At 35.8% G+C, this 27,857-nt stretch overlaps 1 protein-coding gene across 3 annotated transcripts in view; it reads right to left on the bottom strand.

Annotated features, from left to right (window-relative positions):
* The window catches only part of Wdr7 (WD repeat domain 7), a 333,762-nt gene that overhangs the window by 167,523 nt on the left and 138,382 nt on the right, over positions 1–27,857 (bottom strand). For all 3 annotated transcript variants that reach the window (XM_046419459.2, XM_046419460.2, XM_046419461.2), the window contains one exon: positions 4,940–5,053. In XM_046419459.2, the coding sequence (XP_046275415.1) occupies positions 4,940–5,053 (114 nt within the window). The remainder of the gene's footprint in view (positions 1–4,939; positions 5,054–27,857) is intronic.

Genomic DNA, 27,857 nt, shown 5'->3' with positions numbered 1-27,857 from the left:
ATATGAATCTGGTATTGAGAAGAGAAGCCTAGGTTGCAAATAGAGAATTGAAAATCATTAGCTGTACTTGAAACTAATGAACAAGGAAAGTAAATCACCCAAAGAAGAAATATGGGAAAAGAAAATGAGTGTCAGTTGTATATAGCAGCATATTTGCTATATTTTTAAATTCATGTCAGAAACTCTCAAATGCCATATTTAGAAGTACTGTATTTATCCTTGTTACTATACAACTAAGGCAAAGCATTAAACATTAAATAAAGAAATATTTTAATTTATATTTTCTTACTCCATATTTAAAATAATACAGAGAAAGAAAAATTATTTAGGATGAATACATGATGATTCTTTTTCTAAAGGAGATAATTTCTTGGTGTAAATTTAGAATAACAAAATTTGGATTTAAAAAAAATAAGGTGGATATCCCGCAAAATAATAAGTATAATGGTAACAAGTATAAAGGTCACCTGTGACACCATCAACTGTGGCATCTTTTCTATAAAAGTTCCCTCTGTGAGTTTTTTTTCTTCATCTGCATGTTTAGGAACATGCTAGTGTCTGTTTCAAAGCAACTTTGTAAAAGGTATAAAATGCTTGATACAGAAGAAGTTGGAAATTGATATTACATCCAATTTCTCTTATCCTTCCTTTTTCTTCTTTCCATAGATGTCTCATCTCCTAACATTCTGTATTTTTACTTCTAATTATTTTTGTGTACCTCCCCCAACTAGAATATAAGCTCCATGAGGAAAAGTGTTGATACCTATTTTATTCCATGATGTATCCTAAACAGTGTCTGGTACTATTCAAAATATATTTACTGAATGACTGTATGGACACTAAAATGACCACACAATAGGAAGAATAAAACATACACAGTAATACTACCTTTAACCACTGCCACATTTTTCACATTAAATCATTCTACTCACATTCTACCTGAGAGCTCAAATAACATGTTTTATGAACTAGGCATCAATCATGTAAGTTCTTTAATAAGGAGTGACATTAATTTATTTGAGTATAAAAAAAAGAGAGTACACTAAAACAGTCTCTAAGGTTCTTAGGGTTCTTCCTATGAAAACAAAACAAAACAACAACAACAAAAAAAAACTTTGATTCTACAAGCCAAGGTAAAACAAAGGCATATTTATAAAAAACTACATTCACCTTTAAATAGGATATCCTCCAAGAAATATAAACTTTAAATTAGTAAAATACACATCTGCTAAGAATTAGATTTAAAATAACACATGTGCAGAAGGCGACTGGGGCAGACAGGCAGGCAAGAGTTCTGTAGCACTAAACAGACAGCATAGCAAAATGCATTTTCTGAGCATCTATTAATCAGTAAAAGAGACATATTTTCACTTAAATCAGTAATTAAAATATACATAATTATGATTTTACAAAAAAATGCATCAAAAAGTAAAACGCAGCCAACAGATCCATTTAGATCCATATATTATTCCTGCTTTTGTTGTAAACAGTTGAATCTGTCAACTATCTAGTTGCTGATCTAGGAACAAGCTGTATTTTTGACAATGTCAGTGACTCCTGACCCTTTATCACTGTTATATGGTCAGTCTGTGTCCTTCCTAATATTGAACAAGAAGCAGTACACTCAAGTATAACCCTCAGAAGACTACAGTGACTTTCTTAAAGGAATACATGCAGGTTTATGAATGAAATCCTTCTAAAATTATTTTTATCCTGAAATGATGGGAAGGCTATTCTAACATAACATTTGAAGGAACTATACTATTGTTTCATTCTCAATTTGTGTGTGTGTGTGTGTGTGTGTGTATGTGGTGTAGAGGATCAAACCCAGGGCCTTGTGCATGTGAGGCAAGCACTCTACTAACAGAGCTATATCTCCAACCTCTTCATCCTCAATTAAAATGCCATCTTATACAGTGAAGAAAGCTATACAAAGGGAAATTAAATCACATAAAGGTCTACTTTTATAAAATTAGACTATTATTACTTCATAATCGTTTCTATGTATGTCATTTTTTGAGATTTACTCCATTAATATCATTGTGTCCTATTAATATCAGAATGTGAATAAGAACACATTATTTATAAGTATTGATTACATATTTTATCTATTCAAATTTCAAGTTATAATGCTAAATATAAAAGTAGACATACAAAAGCAAACACAGGAGTAGGGTAATATCCTTATAACTCTGAATATACAAATAATCTAGAAATAATCTTATATTTATAATAATATTATTGTTCACAGAAAATGTTAAAACAGATTTTAAATATACAGAATTTAGCAAAATCTGAAGCAATTTCATTAAAAAATAAAGTTAATTTCCCATGTATAGTGTACAATATAAAAATGTGTAATAGATTTTAATATTTTTTCAATATAAAAATAGTATTAATCCACCAAAATGGCTAAAACATCTGTGATATATAATTTAAAACATGTGGTTGGGGAAAGAATTTGATGAGCCTTAAGACGTAATGCTAAGTAAATCTGAGAGTGTGTTGACCAAGGTCCACTGGCATTACTTTGTAGAGCCGATCAATAGATATTAGCTTTAAAAAGAAAGATATAGAAAGAAGCTGCAGCATATTTTTTAAATGACAGGGCTAAGGTTTAAATTGTCTCAATCAAGACTCAATTTTTTTCCTCCTAGTTTTTCCCACTGTTCTTTTCCAGTTAAGACTCTTCATTTCAAATAAATTTAATTAGTTCCAATTGATCATAGGCAACACCAACGCAGCTTTATCTATGCTTCTTCACTTTTACACAGCAAATACCAACAAAGACTGCTCAGCTCAGATGCCAGCATCCTAAGATAGCATTCAGATCTCATTCATTCTCAGCCAAAAGAAACATTCCAGAAAGGATTATTCTACCAAAATATTATTATTATTCTAGCAAAAACACTAGATAATATTTCACATTTCAATTAGTATTTTGATCTGATCAAGTACTAGATTATTGCACAAACAAAATGAATATAACTATACATATTAACCTAAAAAAGTTTCTAAATAAGAATTCATTCAAGATATAGGCAAATATCTGTCATGATATAATTTTTAATTATTTTACAAAGAGATATTAAAACAATTCCTTCTAAATAACTGAAAAACGAATAGGATTTCTTGGCGGGGCTGTCTAGAATGGCCAGTTTTCCTTTTGTAGCACTCATACTCTACATTGCCTGCTATCCCAGAATAAGATTATTGTGCCTGAGACAGGTTTTTCCCAGCACATCTACCACATTTTTCATAATGCAATTTATACAGGATTTTAGTCAATAAAAAGAAATATTGTATTCCTCTAAAGTTTCACAAAAATCTACGCCACAGCTTAATCAAGTCACACAATCTAAAGGTAAGCCGAACGACCCACCAACCGCAGCATGCTAGCTACTTTCACACAGGTTAAGGAAACCTATTTCAGTCATTTAAATTCTTTGGAGAGTGAACATGGATGTTTTTGGTACCCATGGAAGGAAGTGAACAAATCAACTCACAAGAGCCATTCATTGACACATGTTTAACCAAATCTCTTACAGATTAAAATTATAATATATGCAGCATTAATTAACTTCAACTAGGCTTGTGATTTTCAGCTTCTTGATTTTTAAAACAATAAAATAAGAACACAATAATGTGCTATATATGTCACCTCATAAATTTGGTAGTAATATACAATTAAAAAATTCAGGGTACTGATTAGTAATGCTTACTGGACTGCTCAAAAATTAAACTTATATTACAGAATATAGAGTTAACCTACTATTGCAAAAGCAAATTTTTTTTATAATGACTTAAAAAACTACTTTTTAAAGTAGGTTATTAACAACATTACAATGAAAACAAGAAGTAAAAAATGTCTTAGTTAAAAAAATCTGCAAATTCAAATGAATTTTATGTAGTAGCTATTAAAACAAATCCCATAATTAGGAAACACTAAATGATTTCACAAATATTGGTGGTTCATGAAATCATTTATACTTAAGTTGTATGCTATCTGTCATCAAAGAACCCATACATTAAAAAGAATTAATAAGTAATAACCACCACCACGCAGTTAAAAAAAATGGAAAAAAAAAAGAAGAAGAATGGAAGCTTTTAAAGCTTTTTACTTACTGGACACAAATACATTAATACATGGTGGTGGTTATTCAACACTTGTATTAAAAATTAGATGATCGCCAACTTATGCAATACTTACTTGTAAGAGTGGCACAGGCTATAGATTTTAGATAGATTTTAAATTTTAATCTGCACCAAAATAAGCTTAGTATTCCTAATTCCAATAATACTATTTATTCAGACTGTTTTTAATCCTCTGCATTCAAAGAAGCTGAAGTAAATGAATAGAGAAATTCAGTAATTCAAATATATGCATATATCTTACGTGCAAGTTTCTTAAAATTTACTTTGTGACTGGCTGTATGACAGATAATATGGATAAAAATGTTCAATATCCACATAGGGTAAATAAATTTAAAGGGCAGCATTTAATTCTATTGTATAAATATAAAGAGTTTCTATAAGTTTCCTTATGAAGCCTATATTTTATGTATTGTTATTACAACTTCAGTATTCTTGAGTGTGCCTTATAATTGCGAAACTTTTCATAATCTAATGGTTGTGTATATTTCTCTACATGTTCCCAGGCATTAGTAATGATCCATTTTCTCAATTTAAAAGTCTCAGAGAATCAAGTGCACAGCTAGCAGATTCACTGTTAAAGCAACAATGAGCAACCCGGACCAAATAAACAATTCCAATTATTTTCACCCTAAGATTAAAAAAAAAAAAAAAAGTTTCACAAAACTAAATATACCATCAATATGTTTCCATCCTTTTCTTAAGAATATTTAATCCCAATATAAATGATCTAGAAAGCATTTTGCACTAGCTCCAAACAAATTATGATAAAGATGCCCACACTTACCAGTGGTGATGTCGTCATCCACAAGGTCATGCTCTTCCTCCTGGACTTTGGCTTCTGACCCTGAGGTATCTGGAGCAGTGGTGATAGTCTGCATGGCTTCTGCTGTGACTCCAGCTAAAACAAATAGGAAAAACCAGGTTTCATTTTTTAAAAATGTAAAGAAACTTTTAAAGCTTTTTACTTACTGAACTCAAATATAATACATTTAAAGAAATACAATATATTTACCCAAATGGAAGAGACACAAATCAATAAACAAAACATTCACATGTGCTCTATTCATTTACATGTATATGTGTACATGGGTGGTACTTTTAACCAAGATCCAGGAGAAACAGAAACTGGATTCTTAAGTAAATTACATGTCCACTTGATTTCTTTATCAATGTTTTTGCTACAAAAGTATTTAATGGATTTAAACATAATTAGGCAACAAAGACAGAATAACCTAGAAAGTGGACAATTTAAAGCATTTGCTCCTCTTTGACATTAGACAGGGGTTAGGTAGAAAGGATGCTGACAAAAAAGTGATTTGTCCCCTCAGTCTAAGAAAGAGACCTGAAATGCAAGGCCCCCAAAGAGTGTAACATTTCCCTCTATGAAGGAATTACACATGAGGTCACATAGCATCACACTGACAGAAACCACCTGAAAGGAGGCAAGAAAAAGAGACCAGGAGACAAAAATTCCATTCTATAAAAAATCTGAGAATTTGCCAGTGCACACAAATGTCTTTGCCCTTCACGTCCTTCTTTCTATTTTTGATGATATATTTTGTATTCAATTTGCATCTCTCATATTATTTTTAATCTGGCAATGGATAGTAGGATGTATGACTGTTACTCACATGATTATCAACAGGTATTACTCAATTATGGAATATAAAAAAAATCTCACCATTAAAAGTTACTTCAGGGACTGGGGTTGTGGCTCAGTGGTAGAGTACTTGCCTAGCACATGTGAGGCACTGGGTTCAATCCTCAGCACCACATTAATTAAAAATATTTTTTTAAGCTGTTTTAGGAGTTGAACTTTCTAATCCATTTTTATTGAGAGGTACTTTATTATTGGCCCATACAGGATTTATAAAATATTTTAAAACCAAACAAAGTAAATATTCAAGGGCTTCTTTTCTCCTAAGAAAAGAAAGAAAGACATCAAGAAAGAAAAAAATCCTGGTCACTAACCACCATGAATGATTCAGAACTGGCCCTACCACCAAGCAGTGCCGAGCCCTATGATTTAATACGGAGAATAAAACATAATTTTAGCATCACTACTTGGTCAGAGGTACCCCTAAAAAACCAAACCAGCCACATAAAAAGACCACTACTAAAAAATGATCCCTGGTGGATGGAAAATGACAAAAACACTTTACAGAAGCATTTTTTCATAGTACATTATAGTTGTACATGATTCTTCTGGGGTCTGCTGTGACATAAGCATAAATGCATATAGTATATGCATACAGTGTAATTTGCTTCATCTCACTTCCCAGTACTATCTCCTCCCTCCCCGGGTTCCCTTCCTTTACTCTATTGTTCTTCCATTAATTTATCTTTCCATTAGTGCATCATATAGTTACAAATAAAAGTGAAATTCACTGTGATATATTCACAGGTGCACATAGCATCGTTTGGTCATTTACTCTGCAGTCCTCCCCTGTCCCACCCCCTCTCCCTCCCCAGCTAGCCCCTTCCTCTACTCTACTCCTCTCCCTACAGAAGCATTTTTCATTGGTGGGTTTCTAAGATAAATTTTAACATGAAAGAGATTAACTAGAAAAATAGTAATAATTTCTTAATTAAAGATATCTACCAGTAGAGAACAGTCACAAAGAAAAGGTAGAGAGGCAAATACCACATTCCTAAATAGAGGCATTGTTTAAATACAAAGTAAAAGATCACTTTTTCCATATAATTAAATTAAAGCATAAATCTTTGAAATATCTTAGTCTCATTCTTTGCTAACACTTAATGATTTTTAAAATTATCAAAGAAACAGGAAAAAAGTATTAATGAACAGTTTGCATAGTAGCAATCACTATTAATAGTACTTTCCTAAAACAGAATATTCAATGAAATAAAGTGGGGGTTTATTTTGTAAGATATTTACAAATTAATTTACATTTATCTTATTTAGTCAGAGAGGCTAAATAATCATTCAACACAACATAGTTAGTGCAGAAACTAGGATTGAGATTCAGGTCTTCTGATGTCAAACCTCAATATCCTTTTACCACCAAGTTCTTATGGGGACTGAAACTTTGTGGACAGGGTAGGATGTATTACAGAACGTAACAGTGTATCCATGGACACCATGTAATCATACAAGATTTAATTTAAACACAATCTATCCACCTAGTCCCTGTTTTGTGCCAGGCAGGTACCTAACTGACAGTATTTAGTATTTTGGGGTAGAATTTAAAGAGAAATCATATACATCTTAAACTATCTGAGATTGAAAGATGAAAAGCTAAACTGAAATTGTTCTTTGATAGATGATTAGACAAAGAAAGGCTATAAAGCCCTTAAACAAAGTAAGGGCTATAAAATCTTTTGGAAAAAAAAATACCTACAGACCATATCTTTCATAAATGTAGCTGTAAATATTTCTAACCAAATATAAGCAAACATAATTCACACATAAAAAGAGAAGTGTACATATAGCCAAGTGGAGCTTATTTCAGAAATGCAAATCTGGTCCAATTTTCAAAAGTCAGTCAATATAATCCAAGACTAAAGAAAAAATATAATATAATGTCAATTATTTGATAATATTTAACATACAAGTATGAAGAAAAAATAACTTTAAAAACACAAAAATATAAGCAAATTTCCTCAGCTTAATAAAAGAGCACATATTTAAAAATGCACAGTTAACCTTTTTTTTTTAATTTTTTATTGTGGGTTGTTCAAAACATTACAAATTTCTTGACATATCATATTCCACACTTTGATTCAAGTGGGTTATGAACTCCCACCTTCACCCCATACACAGATTGCAGAATCACATCAGTTACACATCCATTGATTTACAAATTGCCATACTAGTGTCTGTTGTGCTCCCCTGCCTTTCCCATCCTCCACCCTCCCCCCTCCCCACCTCTCCCCTCCCCTCCCCTCCTCTCTCTCTACCTCCTCCACTGTATAACCCTGAGGGTCTCCTTCCATTACCATGCAATTTCCCTTCTCTCTCCCTTTCCCTCCCACCCGTCATCCCTGTTAAATGTTAATCTTCTTCTCCTGCTCTTCGTCCCTACTCTGTTCTTAGTTACTCTCCTTATATCAAAGAAGACCTTTGGCATTTGTTTTTTAGGGATTGGCTAGCTTCACTTAGCATAATCTGCTCTAATGCCATCCATTTCCCTGTAAATTCTATGATTTTGTCATTTTTTAAGGCAGAGTAATACTCCATTGTGTATAAATGCCACATTTTTTTAATCCATTCGTCTATTGAAGGGCATCTAGGTTGGTTCCACAGTCTTGCTATTGTGAACTGTGCTGCTATGAACATCGATGTAGCAGTGTCCCTGTAGCATGCTCTTTTTAGGTCTTTAGGGAATAGACCAAGAAGGGGAATAGCTGGGTCAAATGGTGGCTCCATTCCCAGCTTTCCAAGAAATCTCCATACTGCTTTCCAAATTGGCTGCACCAATCTGCAGTCCCACCAGCAATGTACAAGTGTACCCTTTTCCCCACATCCTCGCCAGCACTTGTTGTTGTTTGACTTCCTAATGGCTGCCAATCTTACTGGAGTGAGATGGTATCTTAGGGTGGTTTTGATTTGCATTTCTCTGACTGCTAGAGATGGTGAGCATTTTTTCATGTACTTGTTGATTGACTGTATGTCCTCCTCTTAGAAGTGTCTGTTCAGGTCCTTGGCCCATTTGTTGAGTGGGTTGTTTGTTCTCTTATTGTCTAATTTTTTGAGTTCTTTGTATACTCTGGATATTAGCGCTCTATCTGAAGTGTGAGGAGTAAAGATTTGTTCCCAGGGTGTAGGCTCCCTATTTACCTCTCTTATTGTTTCTTTTCCTGAGAAAAAACTTTTTAGTTTGAGTAAGTCCCATTTGTTGATTCTAGTTATTAACTTTTGTGCTATGGGTGTCCTATTGAGGAATTTGGAGCTCGACCCCACCGACTGTAGATCGTAGCCAACTTTTTCTTCTATCAGACGGCGTGTCTCTGATTTGATATCAAGCTCCTTGATCCATTTTGAATTCACTTTTGTGCATGGCGAGAGAAAGGGATTCAGTTTCATTTTGTTGCATATGGATTTCCAGTTTTCCCAGCACCATTTGTTGAAGATGCTATCCTTCCTCCATTGCATGCTTTTAGCCCCTTTATCAAATATAAGATAGTTGTAGTTTTGTGGATTGGTTTCTGTGTCCTCTATTCTGTACCATTGGTCCACCCGCCTGTTTTGGTACCAGTACCATGCTGTTTTTGTTACTATTGCTCTGTAGTATAGTTTGAAGTCTGGTATCGCTATACCGCCTGATTCACACTTCCTGCTTAGCATTGTTTTTGCTATTCTGGGTCTTTTGTTTTTCCATATGAATTTCATGATTGCTTTCTCTATTTCTACAAGAAATGCCGTTGGGATTTTGATTGGCATTGCATTAAACCTATAGAGAACTTTTGGTAATATCGCCATTTTGATGATGTTAGTTCTGCCTATCCATGAACAGGGTATATTTTTCCATCTTCTAAGATCTTCTTCTATTTCTCTCTTTAGGGTTCTGTAGTTTTCATTGTATAAGTCTTTCACCTCTTTTGTTAGGTTGATTCCCAAGTATTTTATTTTTTTTGAAGATATTTTGAATGGAGTGGTTGTCCTCATTTCCATTTCAGAGGATTTGTCGCTGATATAGAGGAATGCCTTTGATTTATGCGTGTTGATTTTATATCCTGCCACTTTGCTGAATTCATTTATTAGCTCCAATAGTTTCTTTGTAGACCCTTTTGGGTCTGCTAGGTATAGAATCATGTCATCTGCAAATAGTGATAATTTAAGTTCTTCTTTTCCTATTTTTATGCCTTTAATTTCTTTCATCTGTCTAATTGCTCTGGCCAGTGTTTCGAGAACTATGTTGAACAGAAGTGGTGAGAGAGGGCATCCCTGTCTTGTTCCAGTTTTGAGAGGGAATGCCTTCAGTTTTTCTCCATTCAGAATGATGCTAGCCTGAGGCTTAGCATAGATTGCTTTTACAATATTGAGGTATGTTCCTGTTATCCCTAGGTTTTCCAGAGTTTTGAACATAAAGGGATGCTGTACTTTGTCGAATGCTTTTTCTGCATCTATCGAGATGATCATATGGTTCTTATTTTAAAGTCTATTGATGTGGTGAATAACATTTATTGATTTCCGTATATTGAACCAGCCTTGCATCCCAGGGATGAATCCTACTTGATCATGGTGTACAATTTTTTTGATATGTTTTTGTATCCGATTCGCCAGAATTTTATTGAGGATTTCTGCATCTAGGTTCATTAGAGATATTGGTCTGTAGTTTTCTTTCTTTGAAGTGTCTTTGTCTGGTTTAGGTATCAGGGTGATGTTGGCCTCATAGAATGAATTTGGAAGTTCTCCCTCCTTTTCTATTTCCTGAAGTAGCTTGAAAAGTATTGGTATTAATTCTTCTTTAAAGGTTTTGTAAAATTCTGCTGTATACCCATCCGGACCTGGGCTTTTCTTAGTTGGTAGTCTTTTTATGGTTTCTTCTATTTCCTCAATTGATATTGGTCCGTTTAGGTTTTCTATATCCTCCTGACTCAATCTGGGCAGATCATATGACTTAAGAAATTTATCTATGCCTTCACTATCTTCTAATTTATTGGAGTATAAGGATTCAAAATAGTTTTTGATTATCTTCTGTATTTCTGAAGTGTCTGTTGTGATATTGCCTTTTTCATCCCGTATGCTAGTAATTTGAGTTCTCTCTCTTCTTCTCTTCGATAGCATGGCTAAGGGTCTGTCGATTTTGTTTATTTTTTCAAAGAACCAACTTCTAGTTTTGTCAATTTTTTCAATTGTTTCTTTTGTTTCGATTTCATTAATTTCAGCTCTGATTTTAATTATTTCTTGCCTTCTACTTCTTTTGCTGTTGTTTTGCTCTTCTTTTTCAAGGATTTTGAGATGAAGTATGAGATCATTTATTTGTTGGTTTTTTCTTTTTTTAAGGAATGAACTCCAAGCAATGAATTTTCCTCTTAGAACTGCTTTCAATGTGTCCCATAGATTCCGATATGTTGTGTCTGTGTTTTCATTTATCTCTAAGAATTTTTTAATTTCCTTCTTGATGTCTTCTATAACCCATTGATCATTCAGTAACCTATTGTTCATTCTCCAAGTGATGTATGCTTTTTCCTTCCTTCTTTTATCGTTGATTTTCAGTTTCATTCCATTATGATCAGATAAGATGCATGGTATTATCTCTACTCCTTTATGTTGTCTAAGAGTTGCCCTGTGACATAATATATGATCTATTTTTGAGAAGGATCCATGTGCTGCTGAGAAAAAAGTGTAACTGCTTGATGTTGGGTGGTATACTCTATATATGTCAATTAGGTCTAGGTTATTAATAGTGTTATTGAGTTCTATAGTTTCCTTATTCAACTTTTGTTTGGAAGATCTGTCCAGTGGCGAGAGAGGTGTGTTGAAGTCTCCCATGATTATGGTGTGGTGGTCTATTAGACTCTTGAACTTGAGAAGAGTTTGTTTGACGAACATAGCTGCACCATTGTTTGGGGCATAAATATTTATGATTGTTATGTCTTGTTGGTGTATGGTTCCCTTAAGCAGTATGTAGTGTCCCTCTTTATCTCTTTTGATTAACTTTGGCTTGAAATCTATTTTATTTGATATGAGTATGGACACGCCTGCTTGTTTCCGAAGTCCGTATGAGTGATATGATTTTTCCCAACCTTTCACCTTCAGCCTATGTATGTCTTTTCCTATCAAATGCGTTTCCTGTAGGCAGCATATTGTTGGGTCTTGTTTTGTGATCCATTCTACTAGCCTGTGTCTCTTGATTGGTGAGTTTAAGCCATTAACATTTAGGGTTATTATTGAGATATGGGTTGTTCTTCCAGCCATATTTGTTTATTTCTGTTACTAAACATGGTTTGTTTTCCTCTTTGATTATTTTCCCCCCTTTACTGTCCTACCTCCCACTGTGGGTTTTCATTGTTATTTTCCATTTCCTCTTCCTGTAATGTTTTGGCGAGGATGTTTTGAAGAGATGGTTTTCTAGCTGCGAATTCTTTAAACTTTTGTTTATCGTGGAAGGTTTTAATTTCATCTTCCATCCTGAAGCTTAATTTCGCTGGATACACAATTCTTGGTTGGAACCCATTTTCTTTCAGTGTTTGAAATATGTTATTCCAGGATCTTCTAGCTTTCAGAGTCTGTGTTGAAAGATCGGCTGTTATCCTGATTGGCTTACCCCTAAATGTAATCTGCTTCCTTTCTCTTGTAGCTTTTAAAATTCTCTCCTTATTCTGTATGTTGGGCATCTTCATTATAATGTGTCTAGGTGTGGATCTCTTATGATTTTGCACATTCGGCGTCCTGTAGGCTTCTAGGATTTGGGATTCTGTCTCATTCTTCAAGTCTGGGAAGTTTTCTTGTATTATTTCATGGAATAGACTGCTCATTCCTTTGGTTTGGAGCTCTGTACCTTCCTGTATCCCAATGACTCTTAAGTTTGATCTCTTAATGTTATCCCATATTTCTTGGATGTTCTGCTCATGGTTTCTTAACAGTCTTGCTGAGCTGTCTATGTTCTTTTCCAGTTGAAATACTTTGTCTTCATTGTCTGATGTCCTATCTTCTAAGTGTTCTACTCTGCGGTAGTATTCTCCATTGAGTTTTTAAGTTGGTTTATTGCTTCCTGCATTTCTAGGATTTCTGATTGCTTGTTTTTTATAACCTCTATCTCCCTGTATAGTTGATCCTTTGCTTCCTGGATTTGTTTGCGTAATTCGTTGTCGAAGTGATCTTTCATTGTCTGATTTTGCTGTTTAATGTCTTCCTTGATACTCCAGATCATCTGAAGCATGTATATCCTGAATTCTTTATCTGACATTCCATCTGCTGCAGCTGTTACCTCTTCTAAAGTTGCGTTGACCTGCATTGCTTGTGGTCCTTTCTTTCCTTGTCTTTTCATACTGCTTGCGTATCTTTCCTGCAGGTGCGGGCGGCGGCTCTGCTCTCTCCTTATTCCAATTGGGGTGTCGTGGCTACCACGCCGGCAGGTCACTGGGCCTGTTCTGGGAGCTGGCGGCGGCTCTGTTCTGCCCCTACTCCAATTGGGGTGACGAGTGTACCACACCGGCAGGCCACCGGGCCTGATCCGCCGGTCGGTTGCAGGTTTGCCTACCCTGCAGGCGCGGGCGGCGGCTCTACTCTGCCCCTACTCCAAATGGGGTGACGTGTCTGTCGTACCGGCAGGCCACTGGGCCTGTCCCGCTGGTCGGTCGCAGATCTGCCCACCTTTCGGGCACGGGTGGAGGCTCTGCTCTGCCCCTACTCCAATTGGGGTGTTGTGACTACCCCGCCTGCAGGACGCTGGGCCTGTTCCTGGCACGGGCGGCGACTCTGCTCTGTCACTACTCCAATTAGGGTGGTGTTTGTACCACGCCGGCAGGCTCCTGGGCCTGATCCACCTGTCTGTTGTAGGTCTGCCTACCTTGGAGGCGCGGGCGGCGGATCTGCCCTGCCCCTCCTACCACGCCTGCGGACCCCTGGGCCTGATCTGCAGGTTGATCACTGGTCTGGTCACCCTGCGGGCACGGGTGGCGGTTCCGCTCCGCCCCCACTCCATTTGGGGTCACGTGACCACCACACCGGCAGGGCCTGATCCGGGCATGGGAGAAGGATCTGCTCTGCCCCTACTCCAGTTGGGGTGACGTGTGTACCACACTGGCAGGCCACTGGGCCTGACCCGCCAGGATGTCACAGGTCTGTTTACCTTGCAAGTGCGAAGGGCGGCTCTGCCCTGCCCCTCCTACCACGCCCATGTACCACTGGGTCGCGGGTCTGCCCACCTTGCGGGTGCGGGTGGAGGCTCCGCTCCACCCCCTCTCCAATTGGGGTCACGCGGTCACCACGCTGGCGAGCCGCTGGGCCTGCTCCGGGCGCTGGCGGCGGCCCGGCTCCTCCCCTCTGGCTCGAGGACAAATTGAGGAGACTCGGGTGACAGTGCCTCACCCCCCCTACCAGGAGACCAACTGCTTATGTCACCGCTGGTATTGATGAAGTTCTCTCCTCCGCCGCTTTCTGCTGACATGAGATCTCTGCCATGTTGGTATCCTATGCGAATGGCCGCATTTCGTTCCCCTTGCCGGGCAACCAAAGCAACGGGTGAGTCCTGACCGGCCCTCAGCAGAACCTGGACCGAGACGCAGTTTCCGCGGGCTCCTAGCCCCGGTCCAGGGAAGTTCCGGGAGCCGGAACTCGGCCGCTCCGTGCTCGGTGTAAGCTCCTATAAGTGTAAGCTCCAAGAAGCAGTCCCCGCGGGCTCAGTTCCGGGAGCCGGAATTCGGCTGCTTAGTGCTTGGTGTATGCTCTGATAGTAGCAGGGTCCAAGAAGCAGCCTCCGCAGGCTCCGCAGCCCTGGGCCAGGGCGGTTCCGGGACTGTTCCGGGAGCCAGAACTCGGCTGCCCCGCGCTCGGTGTTCGCTCCGATAAGATCAGATTCTAAGAAGCACCCAGGCGCTGAACCCTAGCAATCTGTCTGCAAGCCGCAGGGGAATTGCAGCCTGAAATTACCTGTTCTATGGCTGAATGAGCTGCGGTCAGTCAAAAACAGGTATGGTGACGTCAGCTTTCCAACATGGTGGCTGCTGGCCTCCTCTGTGGTCTGACCGGTGTGGAGAACCGAGATGGACCGCTTCCTTCCCCCGTCTCGAACCCAGAATTCAGCCCTGAGTACGGTGCTTGCGCGGCTGGCAGAAACTGCAGCGCTGTAACCCTGCGTCTCTATCCCAGCGCGCGCTGCAGACTCTAGCCGCGGGGCGATTTGCTGAATAAGCAGTGTTACCCTCCGTGCGACAAACCTCTCGCGTTTGAGTTCCCGTAGCTGATCCTCGTGCGATGGAAATCCTTCCTCCAGGTTCCGGAGCACCCCACTATTGCTGGAAATTCTTAACAAGATATCCTTTAGGCGTCCTGACTTGTCATACTCCCACACAGTGAAGCAGCACACGGGGGCAATGCACTCCCCTCGCCGCCATCTTCCTCCTCTAAATTCACAGTTAACCTTTATATTTAAAAACGCACAGTTAACCTTTATACTTCAAGGTGAAAGTCTGAATACTTTCACCCTATGATAAGAATGAGGCAAGGCTGGGGTTGTGGCTCAGTGGCAGAGTGCTTGTCTCACATGTATGAGGCCCTGGGTTTGATCCTCAGCACCACATAAAAATAAATAAACAAAGTAATGATATTGTGTCCATGGATAACTAAGACAAAGGAAACAGGCAAAGATGTCCATTCTCACTACAACAGAATACCAAAGTTCCACTCAATGCAACAAAACAATAAAATGAAACAAAACATGCAGCTTGGAAAGATAGTGCAATTGCCCCTATGTGATGGTTAATTCTAGATGTTAATGTAACTTGATTCAGAGATGCCTAGGTAGCTGGTAAAGGCTTTCAGATTTGGATTGAACTGGGAGACTGGCTTCCCTGTAGAAGTTCTTCTATTGTAGAACTTCTCAGTCTTCACAATTCCATGAGCCAATCCCCTAATAAATACCCTCTCCTCTTTCTCTCTACCTACTTAGCTAGTTATCTGTCCATTCATCAACTGTTTTTCTCTCCCTGAAAAACCTACTTAAGGATAAAATGATTGTTTATATGGAAAATCACAGATAAATCCTAAAAAAAAAAAAAAAAAAAAACCTAACAAGTGAGTTCGGCAAGGTTTCAGAATATAAGATAGAACATTTATAGCAAAGCCCTGAGGAACTCAGTGAGACCCTGTATCAAAATAAAAATTAAAAAGTTCTTGAGTGACCCTGGGTTCAATCCCTGGTACCAAAAATAATGATGATAATGATAATAATAATTTAAATCAATTCTATTTCTATATGCTAGTATTGAACAAATGGAGATCTAAATTTAAAAAATAAGTTTAAAAGACTGAAATACTTACATGCAAATTAAAAAAAACATACAAAGAATTTGCATATTGACCACAAAACTACAAAGTACAAAACACTGATGAAAGAAAGATCTAAATAAATTAAAGGAAGAAATACACCACATTCATAGATTAGAATATTAGAATAGCTAACATGTCAACTTTCCAAAAACTGGTAACACAGACTTAATGGAATTCCTATTAAAATTCCAGCAAGACCACCTCCCTTTACTTTCTTTTTTGGACATAAGGATAAAATTATTCTTAAATTATACTGAAAGACAATGAAACTAGAATAAAACAGTTTTGAAAAAGAATAAAACAGAAAAAGTCAGTCTACTTGAATCTAAGGCTTTACTATATAAAGTTATTAAAGGCTTTGACAGAGGGATGAAAACATGGGTTAATGAAACAGTATCAAAAACCCAGAAATAGACATACACCATATGTTCAACTGATTTTAGACAGAGGTGCAAAGCAATTAAGGAAGGAAATATTATTTCTTTAATAATAAGGGCTGGAGCAACTGAACATCCATAGGCAAAAAAAGGAAGAAAGAAAAAAACCTGACTTAAGGTTCACAGTTGTTATTAGTCCATTTTCTGCTACTGTAATGAAATATCTAGGTATGAGTATTTTAAAATAAAGAGAGATTTATTTAGTTCACAGAGCTGTAGGCTCAAGGGCATGGTGCTGGCATTGGCTGGACTCTGGGGAGGACCTCCTTTGCCGCAGTCTGGCTGGGCACAAAATAACCGAGCCGCCACAAAGCCTTGTAGGTTCAAACAGCAACTCTTTATTCCCGAACTCTCACCGGCACTCTACACACACTTCCCAGGAACACACTTCCTCCACCATTGTGAGAACTCAAAAGTAGCAGGTGGCAGCAGGATCCGCCCTAATCCCGGAGCCGCCCTATTCCTGGAGCAGGGTCACCTTTCAACCATTCCCTCTGGCAAAAATGCCAGGCACCGTTCTGACTAAACTGTGGCTCTCAACACTCCTTGACAGATGGTGGACAGTGTAACAATGGCAGGAATATACACAAGGAAAAGTCACATGGTGGAACAGGAAACCAGAGCAAGAAAATGGAATTCAATAAGAACTAGGTTAATTCCTTCCAAAGACACCCCAGTAATCTAATAACTTCCCATTAGGTCTACCTCTCAACACTGCCATAATAGAAACCAAACTCCCAATACATGAGCCTTTGGGGAAAAACTAAATCCTAACCATAACATGCATCTTTTGAAAAATTAACTAAAAATGAACCATGAACTTAAATGCAAAATATAAATCTACAAAGCCATTAGGGAATAAACTAGGAATAAATCTTTGATACCTATGGTTAAATTTATTACCAAATATAATCCATAAAAGGAAAAAATGGCAAAGTAGATGTCATCAAAACTAAAAATCTTTTGTTGTACAAGAGGATGATCCTGCTAAGAGGATGAAAAGATAATCTATAGACTAGCCAACAATCAGATATCCCGCATGGGACTAGTCCCTAGACCATGTAAGAAACCCTCAAAACTTAACAGTGAGCAGTCCAGTAGACCCTTGAAACATTAAATGTAAAGTTATCATATGACCCAACAACTTCTAGGAAATGAACACATATGTCCACATACACAAAAATAACTTGTACACCAATAATCATACCAGCATTATCCACAAACCTAAAAAGTAGACAAAATCCAAATAGTCATAAACTGTTAAGTAGTAAACTGAAATATTATATGCCAATAGAATATTATATGCCAATTTAAGGAAATGACCTTCTCTTACATGTTATAACATAAACACTAAAAAGATTATGCTAAATAAACGAAGCCAGTCACAAAATATCACATTATATGATTCCATTTATATGAAATATCCAGAACAGTCAATTCTATTGATTTAGAAAGTAGATTAGCAATTTAGCCTAGGGCTGAGAGAGGTGCAAGGAGTAAGAAGTAGGGCCAATGCGTACTGGGATTCACCTAGAGGTGATGAACATGTTCTGAAATTGATTGTGGTAATGTCTATGCAACTCTAACCTAAATTTTTTTGAATTTTAAGGTGAATTTAATGAACTACATCCCAATATAGCTGTAAAATTTTCTAACATTCCAGATCAACTTAGGTACCCATGACACTTCTATATACACTCTGGGTACTTTTTCCTGCCATAAAGCTGTAGAGAAAAAAAGAAAATATATACAATAAGAACATATTGTATATATAAAAAAAAGAGAATATATATATACAAGAAGAAAGCAAAATTCACCATGAGTATTTTCTTTGGCATTATGTTTTTAAAATGTTTTCATCACTTTTGAAACCAGGGGCACTTAACTACAGAGCCACACCCTCAGCAATATTTGTATTTTATTTAGAGACTGGGTCTTGCTTAGTTGCTTAGGGTCTCACTAAGTTGCTGAAGCTGGCTTTGAACTCATGTTCCTTCTCCTCAGCCTCCTGTACCACTGGGATTATAAGCATGCGCCACCACACCCAGCTATTGAATTATATTCTTGATTTGGACCATCTGTAATTCATTCTGTTAATCTTCACAGTCACAATTTCTTTTATCTTGTAACCAATCAGTAAATGGATATTTTGAGTTACTTAAAAATTATATATATTTCATGTTTTCAAGATAAACTAAATGTCCAAACTCTCATTAGACTGGACCCTAGGATGGTAACCAACTACCTAAGACTCACAGTGTGTTATATAATATAGTAAAGGTGAGAAGTTCTGAGAGTGTTTTGGCTATTTTGGGTCTTTTATTTTTCCAATAAATTTTAGAACTAGTTTTCTAGTTTTGTGAAGAATGTTGTCAGTATTTTAATGGTGACTGAGTTTATCTGTGTAAAACTTTTGGTACTATGGCCATTGTGACAATATTTATTCTGCATATTCAAGAACATGGGTGTACTACTTTTCATCTTCTAAAGTCTTCTTCAATTTTTTTTTCAGTATTTATTGTTTTTATTGTAGAGTTCTTTCACCTCCTTGTTTGGATTTATTCCCAAGTTTGTTCTTTGTGTTGAAGCTTATAGTTTTCTTGATTTCTTTCTCAGCAGATTCATTATTGGAGTATAGGAAAATGATTGATTTATATATATATATATATATATATATATATATATATATATATATATATATATCTTGCATTCTGCTACTTTGCTGAATTTGCAAGCTCTAGAAGTTGACTGATGGAATATTTTGGGTCTTTAGATATAGGATATTATCAATAAACAGAGAACATTTGACATCTTCTTTTTCTATTTGTATCCCTTTAATTTCCTTTCCTTGGCTTATTGCTCTGACTAGAGTTTCAAAAACTCTGTTGAATAGGAGTGGTGAAAATAGACATTCTTGTTTTGTTCCTGATTTTACAAAGAATGTTTTCAGTTTTCCTGTGTTTGGTATGATGTTGACCTTGGGTTTCTTGTATATAGCCTTTACAATGCTGACGTAAATTCCTTTTATTCCTAGTTATTTCAGTACTTTTAACATGAATGGGTGCTGGATTTTGTCTAGAACTGTTTCTGCATCTATTGAGATTCTTGTTCTTAACTTTATTTACATGCTGAACTACATGAATTGATTTGTGTATGTCAAACTCACCTTGCATCCCTAGGATGAAACCCATCTGGTCATGGCGTACTACCTACTAAAGAACTAAAATCAGTATATTATAGTGATATAAGCACATCAATGTTTATAGCAGCTTAATTCACAATATCTAAGTGATGGAACCATCCCAGGTTTCTGTCAACAAGTAAATGAATAAAGAAAATGTGGTATATATATACAGAATGGAACTTTATTCATATATAAAAAGTGAAATTATAGCATTTGCTAATAAACTGATGGAAATGGAAACCATGCTAAGTGAAATAAGCCAGACTCAGAAAGTCAAAAGTTGAATATTTTATATCAAATGCAGAAGCTAGACCAAAATAAGGGGGGGTGGGGGGAGGGCAGGGGATGTCCTATAAAAAGAGAAGGGAGATTAGTGGAGTTCAGAAAGGGAATTAAGAGAGAAGAAAGATGGATGGGAAAAGGAAGGAACAGTAGAAGGAAATTGACCAAATTTTGCTATGTACATATATAAATATACCACAGTTAACTTCACCTTTATGTACATATAAAAAGCACCAATTTTAAAAACTATAAATTAATGGAAGGAAGACCACAAGAGTAGAGGAAGGGGAACAGCAGGGGGGAGGAGAAGAGAGAAAGAGAAAGTACTAGGGATTAAAGTGGAACAAATTATATTTTCAGCATGTAAGATAATGTCAAAATGAACCCCAATATTATGTAAAACTATAATGCACTAATAAAAGAATTAAAAGGAAAAAAGAAGTACTGAGAATGGACAGACCAACTACCTTTCAATTCTCAACCTGAAATGTCACAGCTCAATCAAAACAAACTTAACAGCTTGCTTTTAGAAAGTGATAGATGGTTTTCATGTTAAACTTTTTAACCACACAGTTATGGTAAAAGACTATTTAAAAACATTATTTAATGATTCTAAGTAATCTTTATCTACAAAAGAAAAAATAACATTTTTTAAAATTCTAAACCAGAACTTGATTATATCTAATCACTACAGTTATGTGTTGTTTAACTCTCTTAAAGTCTATAGACATTAATGTAGATATTCTATAAAAGGCAAAACGATAGGAGAGAAAGCTAGGGGCAGGGGTTGTGATAAAAGGTTGACTGTAAAGAGGTAGAGAAATTTTTTAAAAGGATGAAGATAGTCCATATCCTGATTGTGGAAGTGGGGACATGACTATCCATATTTGTTTAAAGCTCACTATAAACTATAAATAAAAAATGGCAACTTTTACTATATGTAAATTATACCTCAATGAACTTGCTTTTTCAAAAGCTCTTTTAGAAGGTAATATACATTGTCATGAAAGAGAACTGAAGATTATGCCAGAATACCATACTACTTTCTATAAAACAATGATGAGAAAAATTATCTTGCTTTCTTCCTGATATGAAAAGCCTAAGCTTTTCAAAGAATAAAAATGACTTTCTCACTATCTACTAACAAAAAAGATGAAATATCCTGGGAAATATAGAAAAAGTATCTTTAGAAAATCCTTATGTAGAGGGGCTGGGGTTGTGGCTCAGTGGTAGAGCACTCGCCTAGCACATGCAAGGCCCTGGGTTCGATCCTCAGCACCGCATAAAAATAAATAAAATAAAAGTATTAAAAATTTATATGTTAAAAAAAGGAAAATCCTTAGGTAGAAACTTCAATTTCTTGTTGTTCTTAAACAAGATTCTATCAATTAATTATACGAGACTTTTTTTCTATGCACTTGATGTAAGTAAGCTATTTTGTCAATTACACTATAAAATCTAAGAAGACTTATTTTCTGAGTATCCCCAAAATATTTGGCAGTGATGAATACCTTATAATTGCTCAACAAATACAGGCTGAATAGTACAGAATTAGAATACCTTCAATCCCAAAAAATTAGATAATATATAAATTATATTATTTAAATATTAAATACTGGTAGATAAGAGTAATGTTTGGAGGAAAGAAATACAAAGAGATAATATAAATTAATGGAAAGACGTTCCTTATAAAATGAGTAAGTCCCCAAATCCATATTTCACAAAATGAAAAATGAAAAACTGTTACACCTGATAACATGTCTTCATATACTGTTTTTAGACCATGAATCAGGAGGGAAAAGAGAAAAATGGAACAGAAAATTTGTCTGAGTGAGTCTGGACATGATCAGAAGAAGGAAGAGGCAGGTTGTGGCTGGTAGTCACAGGAGGGACTATTTGAAAATCTCTACACCAGCCTGATTCCAGATCCTGAGGTTGCTTTGCACTGTTAAGAGACCAATACACATCAAATCGTCCATTTATATGATAAGATTTTAATCACATAAAATCATCCATTTATATATAAGATTTTATTCACTTTAGAAAAAATAAAAATATGGAAATGCAGTCTTTAAAATTAACAGTATAAAACTACACTTAACTATCCCCACCAGTAAAATCAGATATATTATTATAAAATTCATACCTTTCACAGGCTTACATATTACCTTTGTAAACATTTTTTCCAACTGGCTAATAAGATCTAAGTAATAATACATAATATGAACTTGGGAGACTTCTATAGCACCATGTGATTAACTTGCTAATCGAGGATAAAATAAAGATTTTAATATAGTAAACTGTAAAATATAGCACTTTATTCAATATTGGAATATAAAACCACATCAGTTCATTATAATTTTATTATTTTATTGAAGGTTAGAGGGAAGTGATAATACTGGTAGGATTAAAATTAAAAATACACAAAATATAAAAATTATATTTCTCCTTCTCAAAATCATATAGATTTTCATGGAGACTGAAAAATGTGTCCAAAATAATAAGTGGGTATTTCTGTTTCATCAGTTTCTCACGACTGTGGCTTTCCAGCGGTCCAATTAAAGGACACTGGAGGCAATAATTTGATGTGCACATTTACTTTGAATGAAGTAAAATTTAACGATAAGAAAGGGAATACGTGAATATCCACAGTTTCTTTTCAGGCAGAGGCAGGGATTTATTGAAAGCAGATCTCTGCAGTGACTGACCAACACTGCCCCACATTCCCCACAATCCTTATGACAGACAGACGGCCTGCCTCACATTAATTCACTTCACACCACTTGTATCGATCCGCAGCCGTTCCCTAGTCTCTCTGCACACATTGCCTGTCTGGCTGCCTCCCTCCACATCAGCACATACACACAAAGGCCACAGAAAGATAACCTTTTGCTTTCCATTAAAGACACAGTATCCACTTTTCCTTCTGCGGTAACATCAAAAATATAAAATAGAACACTATAGATGTTGTCTTGTAGAAATGACTTCCTATAGGAAATAGTGAAGTTATTTATCCCTTATGCTGAATGAAAATCATTTCAATTTATTAGAAACAAGTTAGCTTATTAAAGGTATCATGCAATTAAAGGCACAACACAATTAAAGAAATATAAGCGTAATTAAAAATAAGCAAAGTGTCTTCCTGAATAAAAATATAGTAATTGTTTAGTAATATGAGGATTGATGGTTATTTCTTAAAAAATAAAATACATCTTTTCCTAACTAGTATTTTGAATATTTTTCAGATAACTGCTTTCATATAAAATGCTATTACAGCCAATTCTAACAGCAGCAAAAAGAACATATTTTCTGAAAAAATACACAAAGAATAGAAACTACAGGTAGTGTACTACATCAACAGAATACTAATGTGAGAGCATAAAGCTTTATTATTTCTCTTCCCAAACAGAATCTGAAAATGATCTATGGGAAAAAAATCATATCTAACAAGTCTGCTTCACTCCAAGTACATTTCCAAAGATTTCGGTTTGATTCACAGACCATGAGCTGACTTAATTTTGGCTTCAAAAGAACAAATGAAGCCAAGACCTATGGTACTCAACCTATGAAGTGTTGTAAAACAAAAGCAAAACTGTCTTGACACACTCTTTCTTAACATTTTAATCTCTGGCTGATTAGAAAACTCCAATCACAGGAGGTTGAGGCAGGAGAATCAAACGTTCAAGGCCAGTCTCAGCAGCTTAGTAAGACACTGTCTCAAAATACAATAAAATATAAACAGGGCTTAAGATGTGGCTCAGTGGCAAAGCACCCTAGGTTCAATCCCCAGAATGAATGAATGAATGAATAAATAAATAAATAAACCCAAATTATAAGCAAAATTAAATATCTCAGAACTGTGCAATGTATGTTCTCTTGCATATAAAGAAAGTACATTAAAACTTTCTTGTATTTCCTGATTTTATTTCCTTTTTCTTTTGGCTAGCATTACCTTGGCAGAAGTTACACCACCAAGTGGTAACAACAGTGTACTAAATGCACACAGTACACTAAGTGTGTTCTCCTTTACAATCACAGTAAGTAGCCTTGAAAGCCAAAGAAAGAAAAATGGATGGAGGCTGCTAAGGCTAAAGGTTTTAAAAATAGGGATGTTGAGATTTGGGTAAGGCTGAAGGATGGGAGGGATCTGAATAAGAGAGAGGATGTCATTGCCAATTTGAGGAAAGCAAAGCGACTAGAGTTCTCATGTTGTCTTACACACTCGTGCTGCACTCAGGCAACTGTGTCTCACCCACAAACTAGGTGAGACACAAGGACAAAAAGACACCATCTCAGGTGCCAAGAAGCTCACAAGTGAGCTGAGACCACGAGAGTCACTGGAGAAATGTGAGATAGCTTTGATTTGATTTGTTTTAGAAAAAAAATCTCTTCTGTAGCAATATAAAGAATGACATGGAAGGCTCCAGAATTGAGGTAGCAATTGAAGCCAGTGATTTTCAAACCATACTTCTTGAAGCCCTAGGAACTTCCTAGAAGGGAACCCATCTTTACTTCATTATACAAGGCTGTGTATAGTGGGTGAATGCACACATATATACACACATTTTCATTTGAAGAATAGGTAACTGCTTTCTAAAAAATATCTGAAAATCCCTCATCTTGATTTTTTTAAATAAAGAAAATGAATGGGAAGAAAGTCAAGTTTTTTTCCCAATCAAACACAAAAGGGGGACTCTCAGCACATAAGGAAGGACATGGAGAGTATATTTCATACATTTAACTTTTTCTGAATGATTGTTATGTTAAGAAAAGGGGATAAAAATGAAGGGTAGCACAAGAACTTACACATTAGAAAAACTAATAGCTACGTGAGAAATACAGATTTATATATACATAAGTGAAAACATAGTATACATATAAAGAAAAATCAATTAACTCTTCTTAGAATGGGATAAAAAAGAACATAAAAGAAACCATTTCATGAGAAGAAAATATTTGAATTACATCTTGAATGAGGTAGAAGTTATGATGGAATGCTACTAAGTGAAGAAAATCCCAGGAAGAAAGGGCAAAGGCCTATGTAAAGAGTCCCTGATGTATCTACAGAAGGAGGTCGCAGGAACAAAACAAGTGTGGGGAGAGGGGGAAATGAGACTGACAGGACACTAGATGTCAGAGCCCCCAGGAAAAAGAGAGAAACAGCACTAACAGAAAATCTGAGTCAGAGAAGGAATATGTTGGTGTTCTTTAAGGAAGACACCTGGCTCCAGGGTGATAGGTTGAGAATAGTAGTTGGTAAATGTCATCACAGGGCTACTAGGGTTGGTGACTCTGGAATGACAATAAACAAGAATTTTAATACCAAAGATTAGGGGAGTCATAGGATAATTACATCATTTCTCTTTCTGGTGACCAGAATAGTTTGGGATTACAGTTTGGATAAAGCCACAAGCAGCTTCGCGACAACAAATATCAAGGCTGAGAGTTTGACCTAAACTGCCAGATGTCCCACAGAGATAACCAATGAAAAGCAGTAACTTCTGGCAACCCAGTCAGGCTGTCCTGTATACAACCTGATGAACACAAGATCAAATACAATGACATTTTGTACACTAAATTCAATGATGGATATAAGAGGATGAGTTTACCACAGTGCCTGAGATGTAGTAAGAAGTACTCAATAAATAGCAGTATTAATCATTCATATCACTACCATTGCTTTTGTTATTACTATTTTTCTTTATTATTATTTTAGTTTTTCCCAAGGAAGTACTTCACTTCAACTTTTACTTTTTCTCCATGTGAACCTATTGCATTATGAACTTTTTATTAAACACCATTTCCCTCCTTTTTTTGGCTATATTTCCAAACATTTTATGACACCTGTTTATACATAAGGCACTTAAAACTTTAAAAAAATTAGAATATTTAGTTAATCTTTGACTGCCAAATATATTATTTTCTGATATGTATATACATACATACACAGGGAAGCTTTTGACTTTTAAATTATTCATGTGCAGTGAGTGATTGACTTGAAAATAAATAAATAAGAATCTTATCTAGCCAGGTGTGGTGGTACATCCCTGTTACACCAGTGGCTCGGGAGGCTGAAGCAGGAAGATCACAAGTTCAAAATCAGTCCTAGCAACTGAGTGTGGCCCTGAGCAGCTTAGCATTCTTTCTTTTTTCTTCCTTAGCACATATTTTCTAAGTCATGCTACTTGCAGATAGAAATAAATGAAGAGACCAAGTCATAAGATAAAGCTATAATATTTCTAGAAGAAAACACAGGAGAAAATCAGCATGACCTTGGGTTTGCCAATGAGTTTTTAAACATAATACCAAAGTCTTGAGCCACAAAAGAAAAACTGATAAATTGAACTTTATCAAAATTTAACTTATGCACCATAAAGGTCACTACTGAAGGGGTGAAAGACAAGTCACAGACTGGGAAAAGATATTTTAAAATTGCATATTTGCTTTATATATACCAGTACTGACTTGTACCCAGTATATAAGAACAAAAGAAAACAATGACACAGTAGAATTAAAACTGGGCAAAGAATCTAAACAGACATTTCCCTAAAAGGAATATATGAATAACCATATGAAAATATGTCCAACTTTATTAGTTAAAAGGGAAATGAAGATTAAAATCATACTTAGATACATATTCATAATTACTAGAACATGTAAAGTTAAAAATATCAAAAACTGGTGAGGATGTTTCATTGATGAGCATCACTCATTTATGGTAGGAATGCAAAATGATATAGGTACTTTGGAAAAGAGTTTGGCAGATGTTTTAAAATTACACTTTCCCATTCAACCTAGCAATTCCATTCCTAGTTATTTGTTCAAGTAAACTTAAATCTTAAGTTCATACAAATTCATTCTCTCTCTCTCTCTCTCTCTCTCTATATATATATATATATATATATATATATATATATATAGTCTCTATATATAAAACTATATATGTCTATCTATAATATATATAGTAGTTATATATTGAGTAAAACTATAATAACAATATAAATACAAATACATTTATATATTTACAAATTATATACTATGGCTTGTGGTTTCCTGTAACACAATGGAAGAATGTCCAGGAGAGAAGTGGATTGATTATGAGAACATAATCTAATTGGTGGATTGATAATTTGAATGGATTACTGGGTAGGCAGTGGGGGTGTGGCTTAAGGAAATAGGTCACTGGGGGTGTGCCTTAGGGGTTTATAGTTTGTTCTAGGCCAGCAGAATTCTCTTTGCTTCCTGGATGTCATGAACTGAGCACCTCTTTTCCACCATGATGTTTCAGCTCATCTTGGGCCCAGAGCTAAGAAGTTGGCCAACATTGTTTTCTTATGTTCTTATATACACTGGGTACAAACTATGGCCTGAAGCACTAAAACAGCCAAAATAAACTTTTCCTCCTTAAAAGTTTTTCCTGTTGGGTGTTTTTAATCACACTAATAAGAGTTGACTAACTATAGATTTCTTTATAACAATTATTTGTATATGTGTGTGTATGTATGTATGTATGTGTGTGTATGTATGTATGTATGTGATTGTATACATACACATGTTTATACACAAACACACACCCAGAGAGAGAGAGAGAGAGAGAGAAGGAGAGAGATATTTTACTCATAATCAACCAAAACTGAAAACAACCCAGATGTCTTTAAACAAATAAAAGCATAAACAAACTTAGGTTCAGATACATAATGAAACACTATTTAGCCAAAAAAAAAAAAAGAACTATTGATATATGCAATAATACGGACAAATCTAAATGTATTATGCTAAGTGAAAGAAGCCAAATCCAGAAAGATACATGTTATATGATTCCATTTATATAAAATTTTGG

This window comes from Marmota monax, unplaced genomic scaffold (assembly GCF_021218885.2).
Source record: "Marmota monax isolate L192 unplaced genomic scaffold, Marmota_monax_Labrador192_F-V1.1 WCK01_AAM20220418_F8-fsc00088, whole genome shotgun sequence".
Lineage (NCBI taxonomy): Eukaryota > Metazoa > Chordata > Mammalia > Rodentia > Sciuridae > Marmota > Marmota monax.
This window is presented reverse-complemented; position numbering and strand designations above follow the sequence as displayed.